The sequence below is a fragment of the Oryzias latipes genome, chromosome 24, assembly GCF_053564925.1.
Source record: "Oryzias latipes strain Hd-rR chromosome 24, Olatipes_Hd-rR_3.1".
NCBI classification, from domain to species: Eukaryota; Metazoa; Chordata; class Actinopteri; order Beloniformes; family Adrianichthyidae; genus Oryzias; species Oryzias latipes.
The window spans coordinates 13,863,858-13,885,748 of NC_136260.1; the positions used below are offsets into that span (position 1 = coordinate 13,863,858).

Genomic DNA, 21,891 nt, shown 5'->3' on the forward strand with positions numbered 1-21,891 from the left:
GACAGCTCAGTGACCACAACTGCACACACAATGTTTCCAACTTTTAGTCAAGTCATCCTCAGAGAACTCGTGGTTGAATGTTTCAACAGAAGATTTCTAATAATAATACTAATTTGACAAATTTCCAAAAATGTAGAAAATACACAATCAATAAAAAACATTTCATGAACAAACCCAACATTTATGCAAAGTGGTTGAGTGTTTGTAGCTACAAGGATCAAACAAACAATAGTTTCAGGGTTAATGAGGTGTATTTCTAGAGTTAAAGGTTTCCTATTTCCCCTTTAACCCCAGAAATGTTGCTGCTGACGCGCTGGCACAAACCATCACACCTTGACTGTTAAAGCCATCAACATAAATCAACCAATTCTGATGCAGAGAAAAGGAGCTTTGTGCGAAACGCACTTTTCACCTGATTGGTTGCATAAACATTTTGCTAAAGTGTTGCAGATCAGGCCAAGGCTGCTTTTGCCAGCGCCGGAATCCGCTGGAATTACGTCAATATTGTTAACGGTTGAAAAAGAAGAAGAAGCTTTATTAATCCCAATAGAAATTAAAAAACGGCCAGCTGCTTACATTCACACCCCACACAATAAAAAGAATAAAACCGTAAAAACACACAATATTAAAATCTATTATTAAAAAATAGTCAAATTTTTTGAAATATGAAGTGTTACGGTAGTCTAAAGCATATCAACAGTGGAGCTAAACGTCCGGTGCAAAAGCGTCAATAGATGATGAGGATTACCAGTAGTTTAGCGAGATGATTTTCTTCTTCTCTGCTTTTACCCCCTCATCTTGGTCTAGTACATACCCCCAGCCCCCCACCAATTGAGCAGAATTAACTACTGTACTGAATGATATTTCCAGCCACTTTGGAATCTTTCAGTCTTTAGTTTATTTATGAGAGAGCCACATGTGAAAGAAAACAAACCAGGGTGTGTAGCATTCCATTCAAACCAATTCCACGTCACTGTCCGCTGTTAGAAACAATTGAACGTGACTGATCGGCACTCCATATTTATTACTTGATAATAATGACAAATCCATTTTTGTTACATGACGTGGAATATTGATTCCTGGATTAAGGTTATAGTTTCCAATAATAATAAGCGCATCATCTTTGTCCATTGATAAATAAGATGCACTAAGACTAAAAAAGGTTAATAACTTTAAATTAATGCAAAGAACCGGATTATGGCAACTATGTTATGTAAATAAAAAACATAAATAGGGGTGGGATTTTACAAGTTCACTTGGCTTATTTGGTCCATATCAGAATTTAAGTGAGCTTTCCAATGGATGCAGGAAAAATCCCTCAAGAAAAACGCTAAGATCCAAATCATTTTAGTGCACTGGCTTTTATGGTCCTCCAACCAAGCATTCACATTTAGTTTAGGTGAACCTGAGCCACCTTGACAACGTTTATCCTTTCAAATTTTAGAAGATTTAGACCAAATCATTATTCTATCATTTCAAACTCGGAAGTGCAGTATTAGAATGTGGGGTGTTTCCTTCATTGGTAGACTTTTAAAACAGCAGCATTGAAAACCTGAACTGGACAAACACCGAAAAGTCCTACAGATTCCAGAGAATTTTGGAAAGGTGAAGCTATGCCACATGGACGCTCATAAACCTGAGAAATGCAAAACAATCAAGAAAATACACTTAAACTGTGATGTCAGAGATTCAATCAACAGTCTTACCGCGTCTCTCCTGGACATGCTTCCCGTCTCGCAATTACTCAGCCACAGAGGAAATACGACATGTCAGATGACCGGTTGTAAGGAGCAAAGTTCAACAGCCGGCTTTTTACAGGATTATCCATCCAGCGACAGGGCCAGGCAGATTAGCAGATTACCTATCTCACTACGCGGGATAACAGGATTGGATGGTCGGGAGAAGCAAGTAAAGGAGGACGATGAGAGGAAAAGTCTGCAGGCAGGGTGTAATGATTCATGTCGACAACAGTTTGTTTCATATCATCATTTGTGGTTGACAAAAGGACTCAGTGGATCTTGGTTCATTTTGAATAATCCGATTCACTGATCTAAAATAGATCCAGGACATCTTTAAGGTAAATAATCAACCAGTGTGACTCAGATAAATACATGGGAACTGAACAGTGCAGGGGGGTATTACAAAAAGGAGGTTATGTGAGTTACCACGGTAAGTTTGAGGCTAAGGAAGCGGATAACCTCAGCTTTCGGTTCCAAAAACAGGTACGTTTCACAGTATGTCAAGTTCCCATAGGAACTCATGTTCTGAACATAACCTGGTCTGGAGCAGGTTTAGTTGAAGCTTAGTTTGTTTTCAGAGAGGTGAAGCAGCATGGCCTGTCCATTTGAAGATGATTTAGTGGATGAAGAAGCTCAGATAATACTTTTTCCACCATGACAGGGTGATAAGACCACGTATGGATGTTGGAAAAATAAACTTTTTTACATTGTTGATCTAACTTAAATATTTGCTTCAGTTAAGATAAATCATTTTTTTAGTTCAGTCATCTTAAAAATAACACAGTTATCAGACATTTATTTTACTTTCATTCAAATTAATTCAATTAAGTAGGTGTAACTTTGGTGCTGCTGTTAGATTGGCAGCACAAGGAATTGTGGGATATCATTCCCTTTGCCTGTCTGGACGGATTTGGGAAGTGTAGGTATTGTCTAAATATGTTTAGTTGTAGCTGTTTTACTGAGTTTTACCGAGTTATTTTGTCTTGTTATGTTTCATTCTTTCTGCATCATGGGTGAGAGGGAGGGAGAGGATGGTGAACTTATTTAGCACCCCAAGTGCTTTATTATATTGCAAGTACTGAAGTTAAAGTCAGAGTCATGATATATGAAAATATTCTTCATGTTGTAAATTCACATTGAATGATTTATTTTAATGTTATAAAAATGAGAACATCTGCGGCGTAAAACTTAGACATATGAGAGTTCAAGAAGTAGAATAAATTACTATGAAAAAACAGATAATTGAATTGGAGTAATATTTCATTTAGTTAGATAAATATGTAAATTTGAGTTGTAAAAACAACTATTGAGTTGGACAGACGTAAGAAATTAGGTTGAATAAATTAAACTCAATTACTTATTACCAATTGAATTTGTTCTATATATATATATATATATGCGTCGCAATGAAAATAAGATCAGAAACTCTTATTTTTACATTGTCCGTGATTATTCTCCAAGCAGAAAGTCTCTCTTCTGATGATGCAGCCATATTACTTTTTTTATGGCCGTATAATTGTCATACGCCGAAATTAAAATCTCTGACTCCGTCTCACTAAAGTATAGCGCTCCCTTATTTTCTCCACGCGTTTCCATGGCGTCTCTGGAAATCGGTGATCCATTGAGAATGTCTTTATGTACTTGCCCTCCACGTGCATTAACCCAGGGTTACCAAGTCGAGCGTAATTACGCTAACTCATATCCGGCCTCTTGGAACCGACATACCCAGAGTAAGCAAGTTCAGGCGGATTTCAGCCCGAGTTCAGGGTCAAAGTCAGGGTAGTTTAAACATGCTTCCTGGAATACCCCCCTGGAGAAGTTTTCCAGTGTAAATAAAATATATTTACAAACAAACAAGTAGGCCTGCACAATATACCGCAAATTTATCGTTATCGCGACATTAAGCTGTGCAATATGCATACCGCAAAAGACGGCGAAAATCGCAATAAATGGTTACCTTAAATGTGCTAAAACAATCTCATGGCAGCTTGAAATATTGAACAAATGAAATAAATCCCTTTATGCATTTAACCAATCGGAAGGACCCATTTACGTTGTTGATCAATCAGATGAGCCCTTTTATGTTTGATGTTTGCCTCCTACGTCGACGAGGGTCATTTGGAGTATAATTTTTAAATTGTTGCAGTGAACACGGAAATTATGTTTTTGGTTGTTTTGCTATTTGTTTATATACCGCGAATTATATCGTTATCGCAATATATTAATCACCAATATCGCATATCGCGAGTTTTCCTCATATCGTGCAGCCCTACAAACAAGTAAACAAGAATTGATGACATATCTATTCACATTATAGTTTCCTAAAGTTCAGCCCACTGTTGTTTTTCTAAATCAAAATAATCAATTATTAGAACATTCTACCACACTGTATGGTCACATGTCTTTGCTAAATTCAAAGGGTTTCCACACAGAATTCTGTCAACGAAACTACAAGGTAGCTTTTAGGAAGATGCTACAGCAGTGCAGCGCGCGTGCTGCACATCGAGACACAGAACAGCATGTAAGAAGCGTTTTCAGCTATGATTAAATAAATGAATTAACAGTTGGACCTTTTTTCTGTTTAATAAGACAACAATCGATTTACATTTGTCCGCGGCTCATTTGTTCCTACTCTGTTTACGTTGGACGTTTTGGTTCAGTTGTTCCGCTCAAAAGACGGATTGTATTCAGACTGAGGAATCTCAGAGCGACCCAAAGCTCAGTCTGATTGGAAACGAACTGAGACCTCCTCCAAAGATGGGTCAGAGAGCAGTTCCTGGTCCCAGACCAGGGTCTCCTTGGGTGTATTCAGACGGAAAATTTGTTCTGGATTATCTGGTTCACTTTAAGCGGACCAAGTGCGTCAAGACTGAATACACCCTTACATTCAGTCTTTACATTCTTTCAACTGTTGTAGTTATTAAAAAGTTTATGCACTTGACATAATTCCAGCTGGTTCTGTTGCAGAGAAAAGCGATTTTGCGGCATTATGCAACAATTTATGTTTGTAGTGTGTTTCATCATACTGGAATGCTATTTCCTCTACCTCAACAGTGTGTGTTATAGACCAGTCATTGGTGCAGGAAATACAAATACTGGTTTCTTTCACACTTTTATGATACGATTACCTTTTATTTTATGTTAGAAATATGTTGCATATCGTTGCACAGCTAATATGAAGTCGTTGTCCTCCGAGTCAGAATCAGCTGATTCTTGTTAAAGGCATAAACAATCAAAGAGTTATGCTATGTTAGATTATTTAGGTGTTGCCAGGGACATCTGTTGTCAAAAGTCCAAAGTTTTCTGGACATTTCAGTAAATTGACCAAAGAAAAAGAAATGAGAAATAGCAGTTTCTCATTTTCAGCGCCCTTCAGATTTGGCCAAGTGGAATCAGGTGTGTCCAAGTAAGTTAGATTCCATAGAGGACAGAGGACTCAAAGGAGAAAGTATCAAAAAAAATGAAGCTCCAGCTGCCCTCTCAGCACTTCCATTATAAACATGAAATCATCATGGAAAAGAACTGCAATCTTAGAATTGATCTAGAATATTCCATTAACCAAATAAGACAAAAAATCTCCACTTCATGCAAGGACTGTTTAAAAAATATACAAAAATACAGCAGTTTAAAACAGCCATGGCTTCAAAAGCAGTAAACTTATGTGATGGCATTACATCAGTTCATGTAGATTACAACCCACACCTGTGAACATAAAAAATGGCTAAGGGGGTGAGCTAACACTCAAAACAACACCAATGTAGTGCTGTTACATTAGAATGTATTCTCAGTTTGAATCGGTATTCATTCCAAACATTATACCTTTATCTGGTTTACTGGAAGAAAAAGAAGAAAAGAAAAAAAAATTACAATTTGTGCCAATGTCAAAGGTAATCTTGTCATTAAAATTTGAAGGAAACCAGCATTTGAGTTTCCTGCACCAGTGACTGGTCTGTAACTGAAACTGTTGAGGTAGAGGAGATGGCATTCCACTGTCATTACAAACCGGACCAGCTGCAGCTACACGGATGTATTACATTTAAAAATGGTTTCAACATTTAAAAGCTGCCAACTGCCAAGCACCGAATTTTTGTAGATTTGACGTATGTACCAAACTGCTTTTTGTTTCACTTCACTTTCTCGTCAATATTTCTTTTTAAGTAAAAAAGTTGTACTTTAAATACAACTTTGGTGTTGCGGTTTAAGAAATTTCAATTCCAAAATCATTTTAAATGTACTTTCTTTTGTCAATTCATTGGTAGTTTCATCAAGACTCTTTTTGCTACCTTAACATTTACTGCCATCAGTAGAAAATATGTTTCGTGGCTGCTTTTTTATTTCAATGTCATTATGGTTTTTCTTTTTTGCATTCTTTCTTTTATTATTACTCTAAATCTGCGCTCCCCAACCCGGTACCGGTCCGTGGGTTATTTGGTACCGGGCCACACAGAAAGAATAAATAACTAACATTAATACCATTTTATTTATTTCGGAATCTGAAAGATGTTTTGTTTTGAAAAATTGCCTGATTCTCTGTTAAATCCGCGCATGTCAGTCTTGACGCAGGCCAAGGCGCTCTTCTCAGTCATGTGATAGATTACCGCTAAAATAAAACCAGGAGCTAGCAAAAAGAGTAAAAAACAAACGTCTTTGGAAAGTTTCTTTGCCAAAGGGAAAACGCCCAGCCAGGAGACAGAAAAGGAGCCTTCAAGTACCAAAAAAAGAAAGCTACATTTAATAGACAGTACCGGTACTTCTTTTTTGCATGATGAGTGTCGGAAGGGGAGACGATGATGACACCTGCGCGATGTTCGATGTTTTCCGTGTCAAAATAAAAGCTCGGGGTTTGTCTCGTCACGTATCTGTTCCTCCTTCAGCGTAGCGTTGCCACAATAATCCTCCGCCTACATCTTAAAGACCGGTCCATGACAACTTTGTGTGACGTCATACCGCGACAACATGGCGCTAAAGAGGTTGGTAACTGCTGCTCTAAATAACCACCTGGGGGGGCTTGGGCAGGTAGGCCAACAATCAAAGGGTCAGCATTGGATCCCCGCTCCCCCCAGCCAGCTGTCATCATGTCCTTGGGCAGGACCCTTCACCCTCCCTCCTCCAGTGCGGCGATGCGTATGAATGTCCCGTTGATGGTCAGAGGGGCTGTAGACGCAAACTGGCAGCCATGCCTCTGTCAGTCTGCCGCAGAGCAGCTGTGGCCACATCAGTAGTTACCATCACCAAGTATGAATGAGGAGTGCATGAATAATGGACACACTGGAAGAGCTTTGAGCGTCTGGAAAAGCGGAGATAAAGCCAATTCATTATTATTCATGTTATTAAATAGATCATAGGAGGTCATCACTTCTAAAAATACAATATACTTTAGAGCAAATGTGGTGTGAATGCTAGAGCCAAAACAGTTAGTTCCTCTCCTGAAGAAGCATAAGAAACAGGAAGATGCTTAGAATCTTTTTAGTCTTTTTATTAAGTTCATGATACCTATTTATGTTACTGTTCTTATCCTTTTATGTCATTGTTTTTATATTCCTACGTCATTGATTTTTATACTTTTATGGCATTGTTCTTATACTTATTTGAGTGGCCTATTTTTATCCTTAAGTCTTTTAAATGTTTTGTGGAAGGTTTGGCAAATGTAATAAAGCTTATAATTCAGAGGAAACTGGTTTTCTTTAAGTACAAGTAAAGGAAGTAATGTTGAGATGTTCCACACATTAGAAAGAAGACCAATAAAACCCTGCAGAAACTCAACGAAATGAATGTTTAACAATGATCTTCCTCCAGCTGTTCTACTGAACCTCTACAATCAAGCCACCATCTCAAATTTTTAATCAAGCCTTAGCAGGCAGGTGTGTAGCAACAGACTGAACAAAGCCGCCTGCAGTCTGCGGTTCATCTCGACAACCACAAATGACACATCCTCGAAGACACATGGGTTTTATTGTCTGCAAGTGAGCTACCAGAAGCCTCTTCAGACAGTCTGCAGATGAGAGTGGGTCTCAAAAGATACGGCTGACATCCTCACATTATTTATTATTATAAAATGTAATTCTAAAGATGTTTAGAGCAAAAATACACATAAGGACATTGTAGAAATCTCTAAATGTGGTAAAATGTTGACATTTCTTTATGCAAAAAAATGTTAAAAAAACATAGTTTTAAAAAGTTAATAAATATGAGCTTTTAACAAATACTTTTTATGAATCCACTGTTTCCTGATGATGAAAACAAATACAAAACTTACTTAAACACATTTCATTGTGGTCTATATTCCCTAATCTTTTAAGGAACAATGCAGACTAGCTTTTCCACAGAGACTTCTGGGGAATTTCAAGGGCACTGGATTTTAGAATTGTAGATTCGGACACTCCAAAAAATAACAAACGCCCCACATAGTGCACTATGCAGGGAGGGAATTCAGACACAACCTTAAAGAACACCAACAAACTCTAGCTTGACTTAAGATAAGGAAACTCTTACTGGCAGCAGACGAGTTTTCAAAGCCTCAGCAGGAATGTAGTCAGCCCCACACAGAAAATCAAGCCAACAAGCCAGAAGTCCACATAAACAACCGGCGGGCAAAATGCATTTCTCCATTCCAGACATTTCTTATCCCACCTTAACGAAGTTGTCCGGAAAAACTCCCCTCTTCCCGTTCAGGTCCCCTTCCATCCAGCCATCTTCCTCTATGTAGCGCACGTTCCTGATGACGTCCCCCGGCCGCAGGGTCAGCTCGTCATCATGTAGCGCTTCGTAGTCGAACTCCACCAGCACCTCTACACCGGACAGATGACCAAAAAAAAAAGAATAAACAAAAGAAGTGATGATAGGGATAAATGGAAGAAGTCAAAGAGGCAGTAAGGATAGGAATGGCACAAAAAAGAAAATAAGGTAAGAAAACTGTATAGAAACAAAATAATTCATGTTTAAGTTTTTGAAAATCCTGCTTGATTTTAAGTTCTCAAAAAATAAAATGCTGCCAATCTATTATTAACCAAACAAATCAGTTGTTGGGTATTTTTTTGCAGCATTTTGTTTGACGCAAGTGTTCTCCCTCGTTCAGTTGATGGAAAACCTCTGAAACGGCTGGAATTTCAGGTTTATGATCAAACGATAAGCAAGTTTGCTTTTAGAGCAAAAAAAAACAATCTAGATGAGTGAAACTACATTCCAAAGCTCACATGGGAAAAATATGCAAATATTTAAAAGACCTTCGCCAAAGAAAAAGATTGACCTCATTTATATAATAAGAAAAGGTCAGAGGGTACATTAGGATCAGGACTGGGCTACACTGTTAAAATACTGAATTGGTTCCAATTCAAATCATTGACTGTATATGAGAACTGGACTGAGTGAATGTGATGTAACTCGTATATCATGATAAACCTCTGGCTCAAACTACTCTAACCAATCAGGACTGAGCTTATTGGAAGTCCATTCCCCTCCACTTAAAAGGGGGCTACTCAAAATCTGTCAAACACTTTGAATGTTTGACATGGGGGCCAGCAGACACCACATTCTTTTATTGAGGCATCTGGTTGGCCAGTTTTTAACTTGGAAGATTTGCACTAGAGAAAAAAATAGACTGTTTAAAAATATTAGCAGAGTAAGAATGATTATTCTGACAAATAGAATAACTGAGTAATTTATTATTTATTTCTCTATAGAAGTCTATGGGATTTTGGCTTCTTGGAGCCAGTAGATACTTCCTGTTTGGAACAAGGGGGGAGGGTCAATGGTTCAATTAAAAAAATAATTTTTCGATTCACTTTCCCACACATTTAGACTGATTTAGTCTAAAATCGTTCTTTCAAAAACCAATTTTGATTTTTTAACTAAATTTTTTTGTTTTGTTTTTTAACACTTTTGTGTTTAAAAATAGCATTTCTCTGTAGCAGTTAACAGAAAGATGTTTCTACCTTAAAGAAAGCACCAGAATTAATTTAAAGAAAAAAAACAATGCCATGGATTTGATGAACCCATGCAGTAAAGACTGGTTTGATATCCATGTAGCATTCACCTGCTGTTAGCATCGCTAGCATCAGTGCTGTTGTAGGTCTACATTGAAGAAACCAACATTTGTTTTATTCCTTTGTAAAGTTATTTTTGCCTTTACAAACACGAATGGTGACAACCTGGGATTTACTTGCATTACTAAAATTTTACTAAGAAAAACATTCAAGGAACCTCCACCATGCTTCACTGTTGCCTGCAGACAACTGTACAGCCCTCCAGCCCTTTGACCTACCAACTGCCCTTCTTTCTCTTGCTGCTATTTTTCTGCACCCTTGTTCAACTGAAAGTAGAAAGACTTTGTTTCTACGTCAAAGGTTTGGTGTTTTTGGCTGCAACTCTTCCAAGAAGAACATTCTGTCCAGACTTCTCCAGACGGTAAATGAGTGTACCAGAGTCCCACTGGTTTATGCCAATTCTGGCTGGATGGTATTGCTGGACTATTTTGAAAGATAATCAGTTTGATGTGTGTTATCTACTACACAAAATTCCTTAGCCAACCACAACGTCTAAACTGAACAGACTGTGTCGGAACAACATCTATGATCCTCCATGTTTCTCGTTTCTTTGTGCTGCTTTGGAAGAGCTGGAAAAACCAATCTGCTTTCAAATCTTTGTCTGAAATTGACCATAAAGTAGAAGTACCTTGTGTCTTGTCGCTGCGGTCACTCTTGCCGTGACATGAAACTGTATTTCACAACCTCACATTGAAAGCAGAGTTTAAAGCCTCCTAAACAGCCGTTTCTGTTTCAGTTCATGGCTGAGGTTCAGCCTGCATGCGACACTGATGATCATCAGCACCTGTTAGGTAGAATTGGTCAATCACAAATCTGATTATTACCCTAAAAATCCCGATGTTTTGTAGGTGTAACAATAAGAATCAATCTTTTTTTTTTTACACCTGCCTAAAACTTGTGCATGGAACAGTAAATCTAAAAATGAAAACAGTACACTGCATGTGAAACTTCCTCATCTTGCCAATTGTACGTCAAGACTGGATGTGCTGCATGTCAACTCTACATGCTCAGACCACATCCTCTGGTATCTGCAGCGAGACAAACACCAGCTGATGCGTCAGGTTACATAAATGTTGAGGTTGCAGCGTGATCTTTTTTTTGTACCCTGGAGAACTGCTGAAAAATCTAGTGACAAAAATACTGCACTTCATCTCCAAGTACAGTTTAAAGTGTGTGCAATAGTCTATGTATGCAAAGACGTAAAGGTTATAAGTGCAAAGAGGAAACGAGGAGGTAAAGTGGAAGTTACAAGGTGGTATGTTCCAGCCGTCTCCAACAATAGACAGTCCAACAGAGACGTGTTAAACAGGTTTCTTAGGATTCTGCATTCAAAAAACAACAAAAAAAGTTTCCTTCAATTAATACTTTGTGGCTAGAAGTTAGTAATTTTAATGTAATGTTAGTAATGTGCCCCCCCCCCTAAATTTGCACGCAAAATACATTCTCATCAGACAGCGTTTGGTTTGGCTTGTGTCTTCTCTTTGACACTCAGGAAAAACAGTCCACTTTAGACACAGGGACCATCACCAGGGTTGCTTTGGAAATGAACCTTGACCTTTGCTGTCAGATGGGCCCTAGTGATTGGGTTTGGATGGACAATAATATTGGCATCTGCTGACAACGATAGAAAACATTTATGGTCTATCAATATAGAGCTTTCTTCCAATAAATAACATGGTTCACTTATTGCGGTTTCGCTGCTTGGCTGATTTTTTTGTACAATTCTAGATGCCATTTTTTCCCGTTTTTTCTGTTTACAGTACATGGTTTCTGCAACCTGATTGGCTGTAGCTTAAGTACTTGGCAAATAAAAAAGCCATCTCCAGTCCAAACTAAGCGGCCCGGTGTGAAAGCAGCCCTCGATCTCTCATTTTCAGAGCTGCTGGGTTTGTTGGGTTTCCTGTCGACGGCTCCGGGTGGTAGAGGCTGCAACATGGAGTGGATGTTACATAAGCCACTGACAGACAGGAGGATGTTGCAGTGAAAAGGGAGTGGGAGGAAGGGGGGGGGCTTTCCACAAGGCTATGCAGGCGAGTAAACTGCCAGGCAGTCCGCCTGAATAAGTGTGATGTGAGTTTCCTCACACACACTATCAGTGTGGAGGAAACTCATATCTGCCTCCTTTTCCACTGATCAGAGGCTCTGGATATGATGAGAGGAAAGGTTTCTATGAAATATCCAGGCACTAGAAGAAGTTCACCGTCAGTCTTTCAGTTACCAGGCGCACAGTGCGGAGAATAACTGTTCATTGAACCCGTTATCACCGGTGCTTTAGACCCAGTGTTGACCCTCTTTCGACTACCGTAACTGTACACAATTAACGTAATTCCAGCGGATTCTGAAGCTAAAGAAAAGCAGCTTTGTTCCGTTAAGCAACATTTTTTGTGAGTTATTTATGCATATTGGTGGACAGCCGATGCGAAAAGCCTTTTTTCTCCGCATCAGAATCGGCTGATAATTCTGACGCGTAAATGGTCAAAGAGCAGCTAAGGGCGTTTAGGTGTCGCAGGCGACATCTCCGGTTGTTATAACACATATTACAGCTGTGTAAGAAGTGCAAAAACTACAAAAAAACTTTAAGTCCCACTCTGATCACAACTTGATCTATTATTGTAAAAGCACCCCCAGTGGTCTTTGCATTATGATTATGTCATTTTTAGCCTAAAAAAATTAAAGCCGAAATAAATACTCAACTTTCAAAACTACCAACCAATCTAATCCGTCTCAATGGAGACAAAAAACTGGCAACAGCTGTCTTTAACCTTTGTGCTATCTTAGGCACTTTAACGTTGGGAGTTGGGTCATCTAGATCAGTGGTCCCCAACCACCGGGCCGCGGCCCGGTACCGGTCCGTGGGACACTTGGCACCGGGCTGCGGACCGGTATTGGGCCGCGGGAAATTTTGGCACCGGGACGCACAGAAAGAAAAAAATAATTTCCATTTTATTGTTTCCCCCCCCCCCCCCGAAAAAAACGTTTTATTTTGAAAAGTGACCGGATTCTCTCTGTTACATCCGTCACACTTAACGCACGTCAAAGTCGCAACACCAAACATCACGTGATCCACCCCGCTATAATTATACCCAAAAAAACAAAATGAGCAAAAAACAAGCTTCTTTAGAAAGTTGCTTTGACAAGGGGAAACGGTCCAATTATTACTATTGTTATTATTATTACTAAAGAGAAAATACCACCCCTGGTCCATGGTAAACGTGTCTTGCGTTGCACCTCAACAACCCCCCGCCCCAACCAGTCCGCAGTAAACGCGTCTTGCTTTGTACCGGTCCGCGGTGAAAAAAAGGTTGAGGAGCACTGATCTAGACCCACTAGACAGTGCTCTGAACCTTTTTTCTTCAATGATTTGGGATCTTCACTGGTGTCCATGGATTACATGAAATCTTTCCACCTTTATCCACCTTTGTCATGGTAGGAAGAACACGTCAATGTAAGGGTGGGGTCATCTAAGATAGCACAAGGGTTAAAGCAACATTTGAAACAAACTAAATTGAACAATTATTTTTCCTTGGATGAAATTAATCTTCAAAAAAGAGAAAACAACACAAGCTCAGGTTCAAATATAGAACTAAAATGGGTCCAGCCACCTTAAAGGAAATCTGGGTTTGGGCCGGTCTGAACAACCATCTTTAACCCCTGGTCTAGATTCAAGTCACAGGGGCAGCCTTTAAAACTGAGATGCTCTCCATGGAAACTTCCCTCCAGCACCTCTGGGTCTTCGCTGGGGCATTTCTCTTGGTGGGACAGGTTCAGAATACCTCTGCAGGGAGGCGTTCAGGAGGCACTCAAAAGAGACGCCAGAGCCAGCAACCTGAACCGGCCTCTCTCCTTGTGGAGGAGCAGTGGCTCCTTCCAGCTCCTCACCCTGGAGCATCCAGCCAGCCCCCCTGCAGAGCAGCCTCAGTGAAGCCACTTGTATCCATTCAAAGCTCAAAGTCTTTCAGAAACCCAGCCTTCTCTGCAGCTGAATACCTGGAACAGGTGTGGTTATCTAACCTGCTACAATAGCAACAGCAGGAAAGCGACCCCCCAGGCCTGAAGTTTGACACCTGTGCTTGAAGTCTTCCTCCTCTGCTGGCTGAAGATCAAATCAGAGAGAATTCTATTCAGTCAGCTTTTGAATCATGTTGAAATTCCAATATTAGACCAATCAAGTAAATATTTCATCTATGGTAAAAGCCTTCCCAGAGATCCTAAATGTAATAATGTCCTTTTTGGCCAAAATCCAAAAACACGTCATTTGTTTAAAACATAGTTTCTGCAGCACGGCAGGAGTTCATCAGAAATTCTTATCCGAGTAGTGGGGGGAGCTGCTGGCGTGGAAGTAACCCTACGTTGATCTCCCATCATGCCTTTGTTTACATTTTCTCCCGCTTTTACAGCTGGGAGATATGACCAAAAAAATTTAATCTGAGATTTTTCTCCCCGCTTTTCCTTTCTTTACCAAATACGAGAAACTATGGAATATGTTTAACAAAAACTATTTTATTTTAACATCTCATTTGGAAATGGGCTCCAACATGAAGGTTTACTAATACAAGTTGTAAAAATGTTTGTAGAGCAATGCAGCAGATGTTTTAGAAGCTAGCTAGCTTGAGTAAAAATGAATAAGAATAAAGAAAAATACATTTTCTGTAACACAGTTTTAATCTGAAATTCTGTTATGTCCTCCATCTTGAGAAAATGTTAGAACATGTTAAAGAACACCAAAAACCCAGTTTTCATTGAAATGGATCTTTAAGAAAGTAACAACATATCCAATCCAAGAATACTAAAGAATTAGCTTGTTTTTTTGTTACCAGTTAGGAAAATAAAAAATGTTTTCACCAACAAACAAGTATGGCTGGTGCAGAAGTCTGCTGTATGAAATCAATGCACAGCTCTGTTGCTGTGTTTATATTTAGTTAACCACACACACACACACACATTCATTTTTCATGACAATCTCCAAACATAAATTAACTCCTGAAGCATGCTTTTAGACAGTGGGAGGAAGCCAGAGCGTCTGAGAAAACCCACGCATGAGCGAGGAGAACATACACTACACACACAGAAAAGGCCTCAGCTGGGATTTAAACCAGCGCCTTCTCACTGAGACACTAAAGCGTTTTACCTCCGTGCCGACCCAACACACTTCTAATAGCAGAAATGTGAGGAAGGTTTACAATCCAAACCCATATCTATTGCTTCTGATGTTATTTAACACACATCAATCAGGTTGTTGGTGTTCAATACTCCAGCGGGACAGAAACATTTCATGAAAATTGGATTTTTGGCATTTTTAAACACTAATTTCTCATGAACTACGGCCGCTCTGCAGAAACTATGTCCTAGAAAAGGACAGTTTTTTTTTTGGCTAAAACCAACAATCATAACTAAACCACCACTGAAAAGCTTTTAAAATAGATGAAACGATTAGCAGAGGGGGTCTTTAAACAGGAAAAACTCAACTGGATAGCTCTGCTGGTTGTGCAGGGCTCCAGACTGCGAGCAATTGGTCGCATTTTGCGACCAAAATTTGAGAGTGTGCGACTAAATTTTACATCCAGTAAATTTGCCTCCCCCACCCTACGTATTTCTTTATACATTAAATGTGGAAGGGGCACGTTAATGATCAATGAAATAATCTGAGAAGCGAGCGCACACACACGCAGGCAGACACACACTCGCGCACATACTCAGGAAACGCGAGCACAGACATTCGCGTGATGCCCGTCTGTGAGAAGAATAAGTCACTGTAAGTGGCTAAAATATGTGGAGGGGGCGGGGCCTAGAGATATTTGCGCGCGCGTAAACATCTGTGGGAAGGAAATGGAGACAAATATCATCACAACCTGATATGTCCGTCTGAGCTATGAGTAAGTGAACTATTGATCCGTTCTTCCGACCTGCGGCTAGTGTACCAGTGCCAAAGTGTACAGCGGGGGTCTCAAACTCGCGGGCGATTTGCGGCCCCCAAGATGATATTTTGCGGCCCCCGCCTTAATATGAAGGTTTAATGTTACTGCAGCCCGCCAGTTTTAATGAATGACACTTTTTCATTGTCGTGCACGGAGATGACCAACCAATCACAGTGGGTTAAATGACTGTTGGGGGCGGGACAATGACAGGGCTTGAAAGCAGGACACCTGACAGCCCCCTCCCCAGACCACATGAAGGAGTTCCTTACTTTCCTTTCTGAACGTATTTATTCGCTCGTAATTTTCTAAATACATGCAGTCCGTGCTGAACTTTTCTCTGGGTCACTGGTATATTTACAACACCCCTTGTGGGCCCTCTTTTTTCCCCGGGGTTCCCCCCTCCTGGGCGGGGGCGGCGGGCCCCTGCCTCGCTCCTCCCTGGACCAACCGTGGGACGGGCGGATGGCTGCCTGGAGTGCGGAGTGGGTCTCCCTTGGGGGGTCCTGGCTCGTACCTGGGGTTGGGGCGGGGGGATGCCCGGAACTCCTGGGTGGTGGTGGGGTGCTCGTCTGGGGCTGTGGGCGTCCTTCTCCGGTGGGGCCCTGCGTTGGGTTCTCCCGGCGCGGCGGGGGGGCTGCTCTCCTGGTTGGGCTGGGGCGGCGCCCTCTTTCCCTCCGTGCCTCCCTGCTCTCTGGCTCTGGGGGCCTTGCGGCGGCCCTGCTGGCCCTGGCCTGGGTGGCGGGCTTGGTCGCCCGGGCGGCGGTTGTTCCCTGCCGGTTCCCGTGTGGCGTTGGGGGGATTCCGGCTGCCGCTGCTGGTGCGGTGGGGGTCTTGGGGTGGGGTTGGCTGGGCACTCTCCCTCCTTCTTTTCACGTTCCACCATCCATTTTAGAAGAACATAAACACTCACCTGAGCACAAGTGTTGGCTCAACAGACTGAATGACTGAAATATTTCACACTAGTTGGTTTTAAGGCATAAGTATGCGTGTGAACACTATCTGTTTTGTGTACATGTGGACAGGTGGACATTTTTGCAACTAACAGGTGTGTTTATAACATTTGAGTGTGTGTGTGGACAGGCTCCGCCCTTTTTTTTTTTTTTTTTTTGCATTTAAACCTTACCATAATGATTAACAACCAGTAAACTTGTTGCTTTATGCTGCTTCATGGTCTTATCCCCCTTCCCCTCCTATTATCACCCCCTACCCCCGCTCTCTCTAACGTCCCTCTCTCTTCTTCCCCTCTTTCCTTTTCCGTCCGGTCCAACACCAAAGATTTTCAGACATGATTGAAATTAATAAAGTTTGGCCTCAATTACAAAAGGGGTTTATTCAGACATACCTTTGGTTTGTCTGAAGATTAATAACCCCTCTTGTTAAAGTAAAATATGTCCAACACAAGAGGCCCTCAGCTCTCATCTGTCTGCCCAGCTGTTGGACAGGACAAGTTAGAAAGAAAAAAAAAAAGAACTTTTCTCTGGGTCACACAGACCCGGAGGAAGGTTAAGTTTTGGTTACGGTTACGGCGGCGCATCAAACGGTTTATGAACGGCTGTTACGGCAGCACACCGCTCCCGCGGGAGATGGTCAGCTGAGGAGAATAAATGTCCCCCACGTACGTGCGTGACAGCTAACGGGGCTTAAACTTTAGACACGTGCCAGCAAAAACAACATTAGTTTTAGACTCACTGAAAATACGTGGGGAAAATGCAACGATAGACGTGTTTGAGATGAACCCCTACCATCTCACACCCCCCACCCCCCAGGCCGGGGGTGGGATGGGGGGCTGTGAGATGAAGGCGAATCTGCAGCAAGACTGAAGGACAACAGGAAGTTGGAGTTGTCCTTAAAATTCAATTTAGTTTTAATATTCCTCTCCCCCTTAGTGTGATCTGTGTTATTATATATTTATTTTATGATTATTTTAATGTTTTGTGATGTATGCAGCCTTTTTTAATGAATTGGTATTTTAAATTATTTTAATTAATCACTCAACTACAAAAACCATCAGGACACATGTCCCATAATGCATTGTTTTGTAGTCTGTAGGGCAGCTTTCAGTCAGTTCAGTTTTCAGCTGTGTCCTGGTAGGTTTGCCCCTTGCTCCCACCCCTTTCTCGTGATATTTTTTTTTTGATTGACAGGTGATGTTGGAGCAAAAACAAAAATATACATCTCACACCAGGTGATCTGCGCAGCGTTGCGTCCACCTGGGTGATCTCAAACACGGTTATTGTGCATCTTGGCTGCACCTATTTGGTGTCACTAAGATAAATTCCCATCCGTTTTCTTTACTTATTTGTACTGTCATGACAGCGATGGTGATGTCAGTTTACCTGTTGTTGCATTTTCATAAGTGAAGAATAAAATGTGACACTGAATTAGAAAAAGCGCATTGTAATTTCTGCATCTATTATTAAAGTATTTATTCGTAATACAGTGGAAATTAGTAGATTTGGTTAGCATGTTGATTTACGGTATGCGCCCCTAAATTTTCTGGTTGCGCCCCTAAAATTTTCAGTTAGGGGCCACTGTGCTCCTAGTTAAAAAAGTTTGTCTGGAGCCCTGTTGTGGTATACACCTTCACCGCCTCACCACAGCTTTACACCTCTTTTTAAAAGCCTCATCATTTGCCGTTCTTTAAACTCTTATGTCCCCAAACCAATGTTTACATGTATGTATATCAAGACCCTTGGTTTCGGGCCCACTCGTCTGGTCAGAACCAGCGTTTGGACCTTTTCCAGCAGGATCAGTCTGTTCAGCAAACAGCATCAAAGTTATAAAAACAGAAGGAGGAAATATAAAGTTAAATGCCATTATTTTGGAGAGTTTAGCATCAGAATCCAGAGTTGTATGAGGAGTCATGCATCATCGAACTGTAACATATTCTGCTTCTTCTACCCATCATGTGATTTACATTCTGCATCCTAATAAGGCCTCAGCTTATGTAACAAGCTGGAATATTTTAAAAACTCCTGCACAGATTTAAAGAGACGGCACAAACACAACTGACACACAAACAAGTTCCTGTTGGGACATGAAACCTACTGTGCTGACCTTCAACACAACACCAACACTTCCTCGTCCTCACTTGAAGGTTACCGGCTCCAGTAGGATGAAATGCATCATGGGAAAAGCTGTTGAGGCAATGCTCTTGAGGATCTTTTTTTCAAGCAAGACACCGTCACGTCTGTTTGACTTTAATTCCTGAAAGTCACGTTCTGCTCTGCATGCTGACATGAGCAGAAACGTTTCATTGAGTGAAGATCTGATTCCTTCGATAATAACGGAAGAGCTGGACCCTCCTTTGCCCCACAGAGGGTCATCTCAGAAGCAGTAACAGGCCTCCGACCCACCACCTGGAGCTCAAGGTCTACCACGACCCTGATTGCTGATCAGCTGGGTCAGGTGATTGCAGGTTCTGATTGACTGAACATACCTGAGCTAAGTCATCAGCAGCAAGTGGGGCGGGGAGAGCTGAAAAACGAGCAGGGGGGGGGTGGATAAGGAGAATCAGGGTGGGGCAGTCCAGTCTTCTGAGAAACCAACACTAGACCTGCTTCCTCCTGTGGGTTTACCATTAAAAAGTAAATAAATGGAAAAAAGAACAGCTTTTGAGTTTCCCGCAGGTCAACTGGTTGTGTTTATGAAATTTTGTTCCATGTTGAGAATTATGCTAATTCAGGGTAATAATAGAATACTTAGGCATTCCACCAGATCTGCATGTTAACCATCTACATTAATCAACTATCCTGAATTGTGAAGAGGATCATTTTGTCTTTGTAACCTTTTTTCCCCTCGTACCGCAAAGAGATACATAAAAAAAGCAAATATTCAAGAGTTGAAGACATCAATAATGAAGCTAGCTCCGTTTGTAAGAACAGAAAAGGTTCAAATTCTCTCTGGCAGAGGTGCCATCTTTAAAAGCCCCGTTGGTTTTTTTAAAACCTTCAGAGCAGACTCATTTCTACTGTTACTGCACCTCAGCATGCAAGTGAACAGAAGCACAATAAAAAAAACAGATAACAGCACATAAGCCTAGAATGTAACGCGAGGCATTGAAGGCATCGCCCCTTTCAGAGGCAGCAGAAAAGGAAGCATTCAAATGCTTCATCTGATCATAAACGTACCTGCTGTAAAAGACCACTTTCTCTTCACGCCATGCAGTGAGAAAGTTCAACCTTAGTCACAACTACCCTTACATGTGGATAGGGGCTGTCTGCAGGTAAAAGATGGAAAAACCTGTACGGGGCATACAGGTGGCCTGCAAGACATGTCAATATTGTGGAGTGCTCAGTAAGCCCATGAAGCCAAAACGTTCATACACATTTGTATGGGTATGCTGCGAACAACAGGCGAGACGCAGATACATCACACAGATTTTTAATCCCCCAAACCTAGCCCAAGGAGCCCATTAGTGCTGTTCATGTGATACATGTGTGGTCCTTGTGTGCAGCTTGACTGTGAAGCAATCAGAGAGTAATTTGTGTGGGCGTCCTACAGGTATTTTAGCATTATCTGTACTCCCTGTGCGTGCAGCTTTTGCACACGGTCAGTAAAGAACCAGTGCACACACCTCACTAAGGACTACAGTGTGGTGTAAGGCACAATCACCGTATGATACAATCACCCGTACGTCATAAGTGCTTGCAACACACATTACCCTGACAAATACTTCTCGATACACTTACCACACGCCTAACATTCTATTCCATTTTCGTGGCGTCCCTTAAGGTGGCTTTACGAACCTTAAGGGAACTGCAAGACACACCTGCGCTGACCTTAAGATGTGACCACTCCTCTCTACGACCCTCCATGGGCCTGGACAACCCAAAAACATGAAGCACCCGTACAGGTGAATGCGACTAAGGTTTACGCTTTTGACATGCATTTTTAGCTACTTTCAGTCAATTTTCTGCATCATCTTGATAGCATTTGTGGCCACTATAACTGCTTTTTATTTTATTTATTTGAACAATATTATTACTTTTTCCCCCTGCTTTATTTTCTCACAATTTCTGCAATTTGTTTTTGATTATTTACATTTAAAGAATCGTTGCATGGATGTTTGTATTGTTCATAGATTTGACTTCCAAGTAAATAACAGCTATTTCAAAATCAAGACCGAATTAAATTAAGACTTTGTTCACTGCAAACAGCCAAAAAAGTACAATTTTAGCAAACAAACTCACTTTGACGAGCTTTATACGGTGCGTTGTTTGTAAGCCGTTAAACGGGCCGATAAAGTGCGTCTATCAGATAAAACCTGGAACAGAAGAACCTCCTCAACAGAAGCAGCACAACAGCTTCTTTGATTGCTAACCGTTTGCACGGGGCAGTTAGAAATACCCCTGCTTAAGCATTAATGAAAGCCCTGCTTTAAACTGACATTCATCAGCTCCATTAACAATAGTAAGAAAATGACCCCTGTCTGAGGTCACTGGGAAATTGGTTTATTATTTAAACCCCCTTTCTGGGCATGAATCCAATCACAGTTAAATGGTTGTGCAGACTTTTACACTAAAGTATTCAAACTATGTAGCAGACGTCTGCTCAGCAGCTCATGGAAGAGAGTCTGCCTCCAGTGTCACTCCGAACATCTTTTCATCCATTTTCCAAGCGCTTCCAATGGTCTTTGAATTCTGCGAATGCCGTTTCTAGCCAAGATTAAATAACTTGTGTCCTTTTCTAAGACAGTTTCTGCAGCAGTAATGTCTTTAAAAATGTAGCTGAACTGTTGGCGCAGCATACGCTCTCATAGGAGTACAGCCCCCCCCCCCCCCCCCCCCCCCCCACACCCCCAACCTAATATAAGCGGTGCAAGAAAAATGGCGAGCAATATCAGAGCTTTCCAGCCGAACACTTTTAAGCCAGCGCAGACGAGGACAAAGAAGACGTGCATGTGTCTAGTCCTCTCCAAGCTGATGGATCGGAATGGAGCTTGTGCCCACCCAGTGTGTTTTCTAAGTGACAAACAGCAATGTTTTTGTCTGCTCCTGAATCACAACAATATGAATAAAGAAATACTCAGAAACACTATTTGAAGCTGAATTTTCTTTACACGTGTCCTCCGCCATCAGAAAAATGCCACAAGAATATGTGAAAAACACACTTTGCAGGAGTGGATCTTTAACTCAACCTTTGATAAGAAGACAAATCTACAGGCAAAAAACAGTTTTAAGATTTGAAACGAAC

At 41.1% G+C, this 21,891-nt stretch overlaps 1 protein-coding gene across 2 annotated transcripts in view; it reads right to left on the reverse strand.

Moving 5' to 3' along the window:
* The window catches only part of cd2ap (CD2-associated protein), a 55,768-nt gene that overhangs the window by 32,190 nt on the left and 1,687 nt on the right, over nt 1–21,891 (reverse strand). Inside the window, exon 2 of one of the 2 annotated variants that reach the window (XM_023952734.2) lies at nt 8,370–8,527. In XM_023952734.2, coding sequence (XP_023808502.1) covers nt 8,370–8,527 — 158 coding nt within the window. Of the gene's footprint in view, nt 1–1,706; nt 1,812–8,369; nt 8,528–21,891 lie in introns of those variants that run through there. The other variant, XM_023952735.2, reaches the window with a different exon arrangement.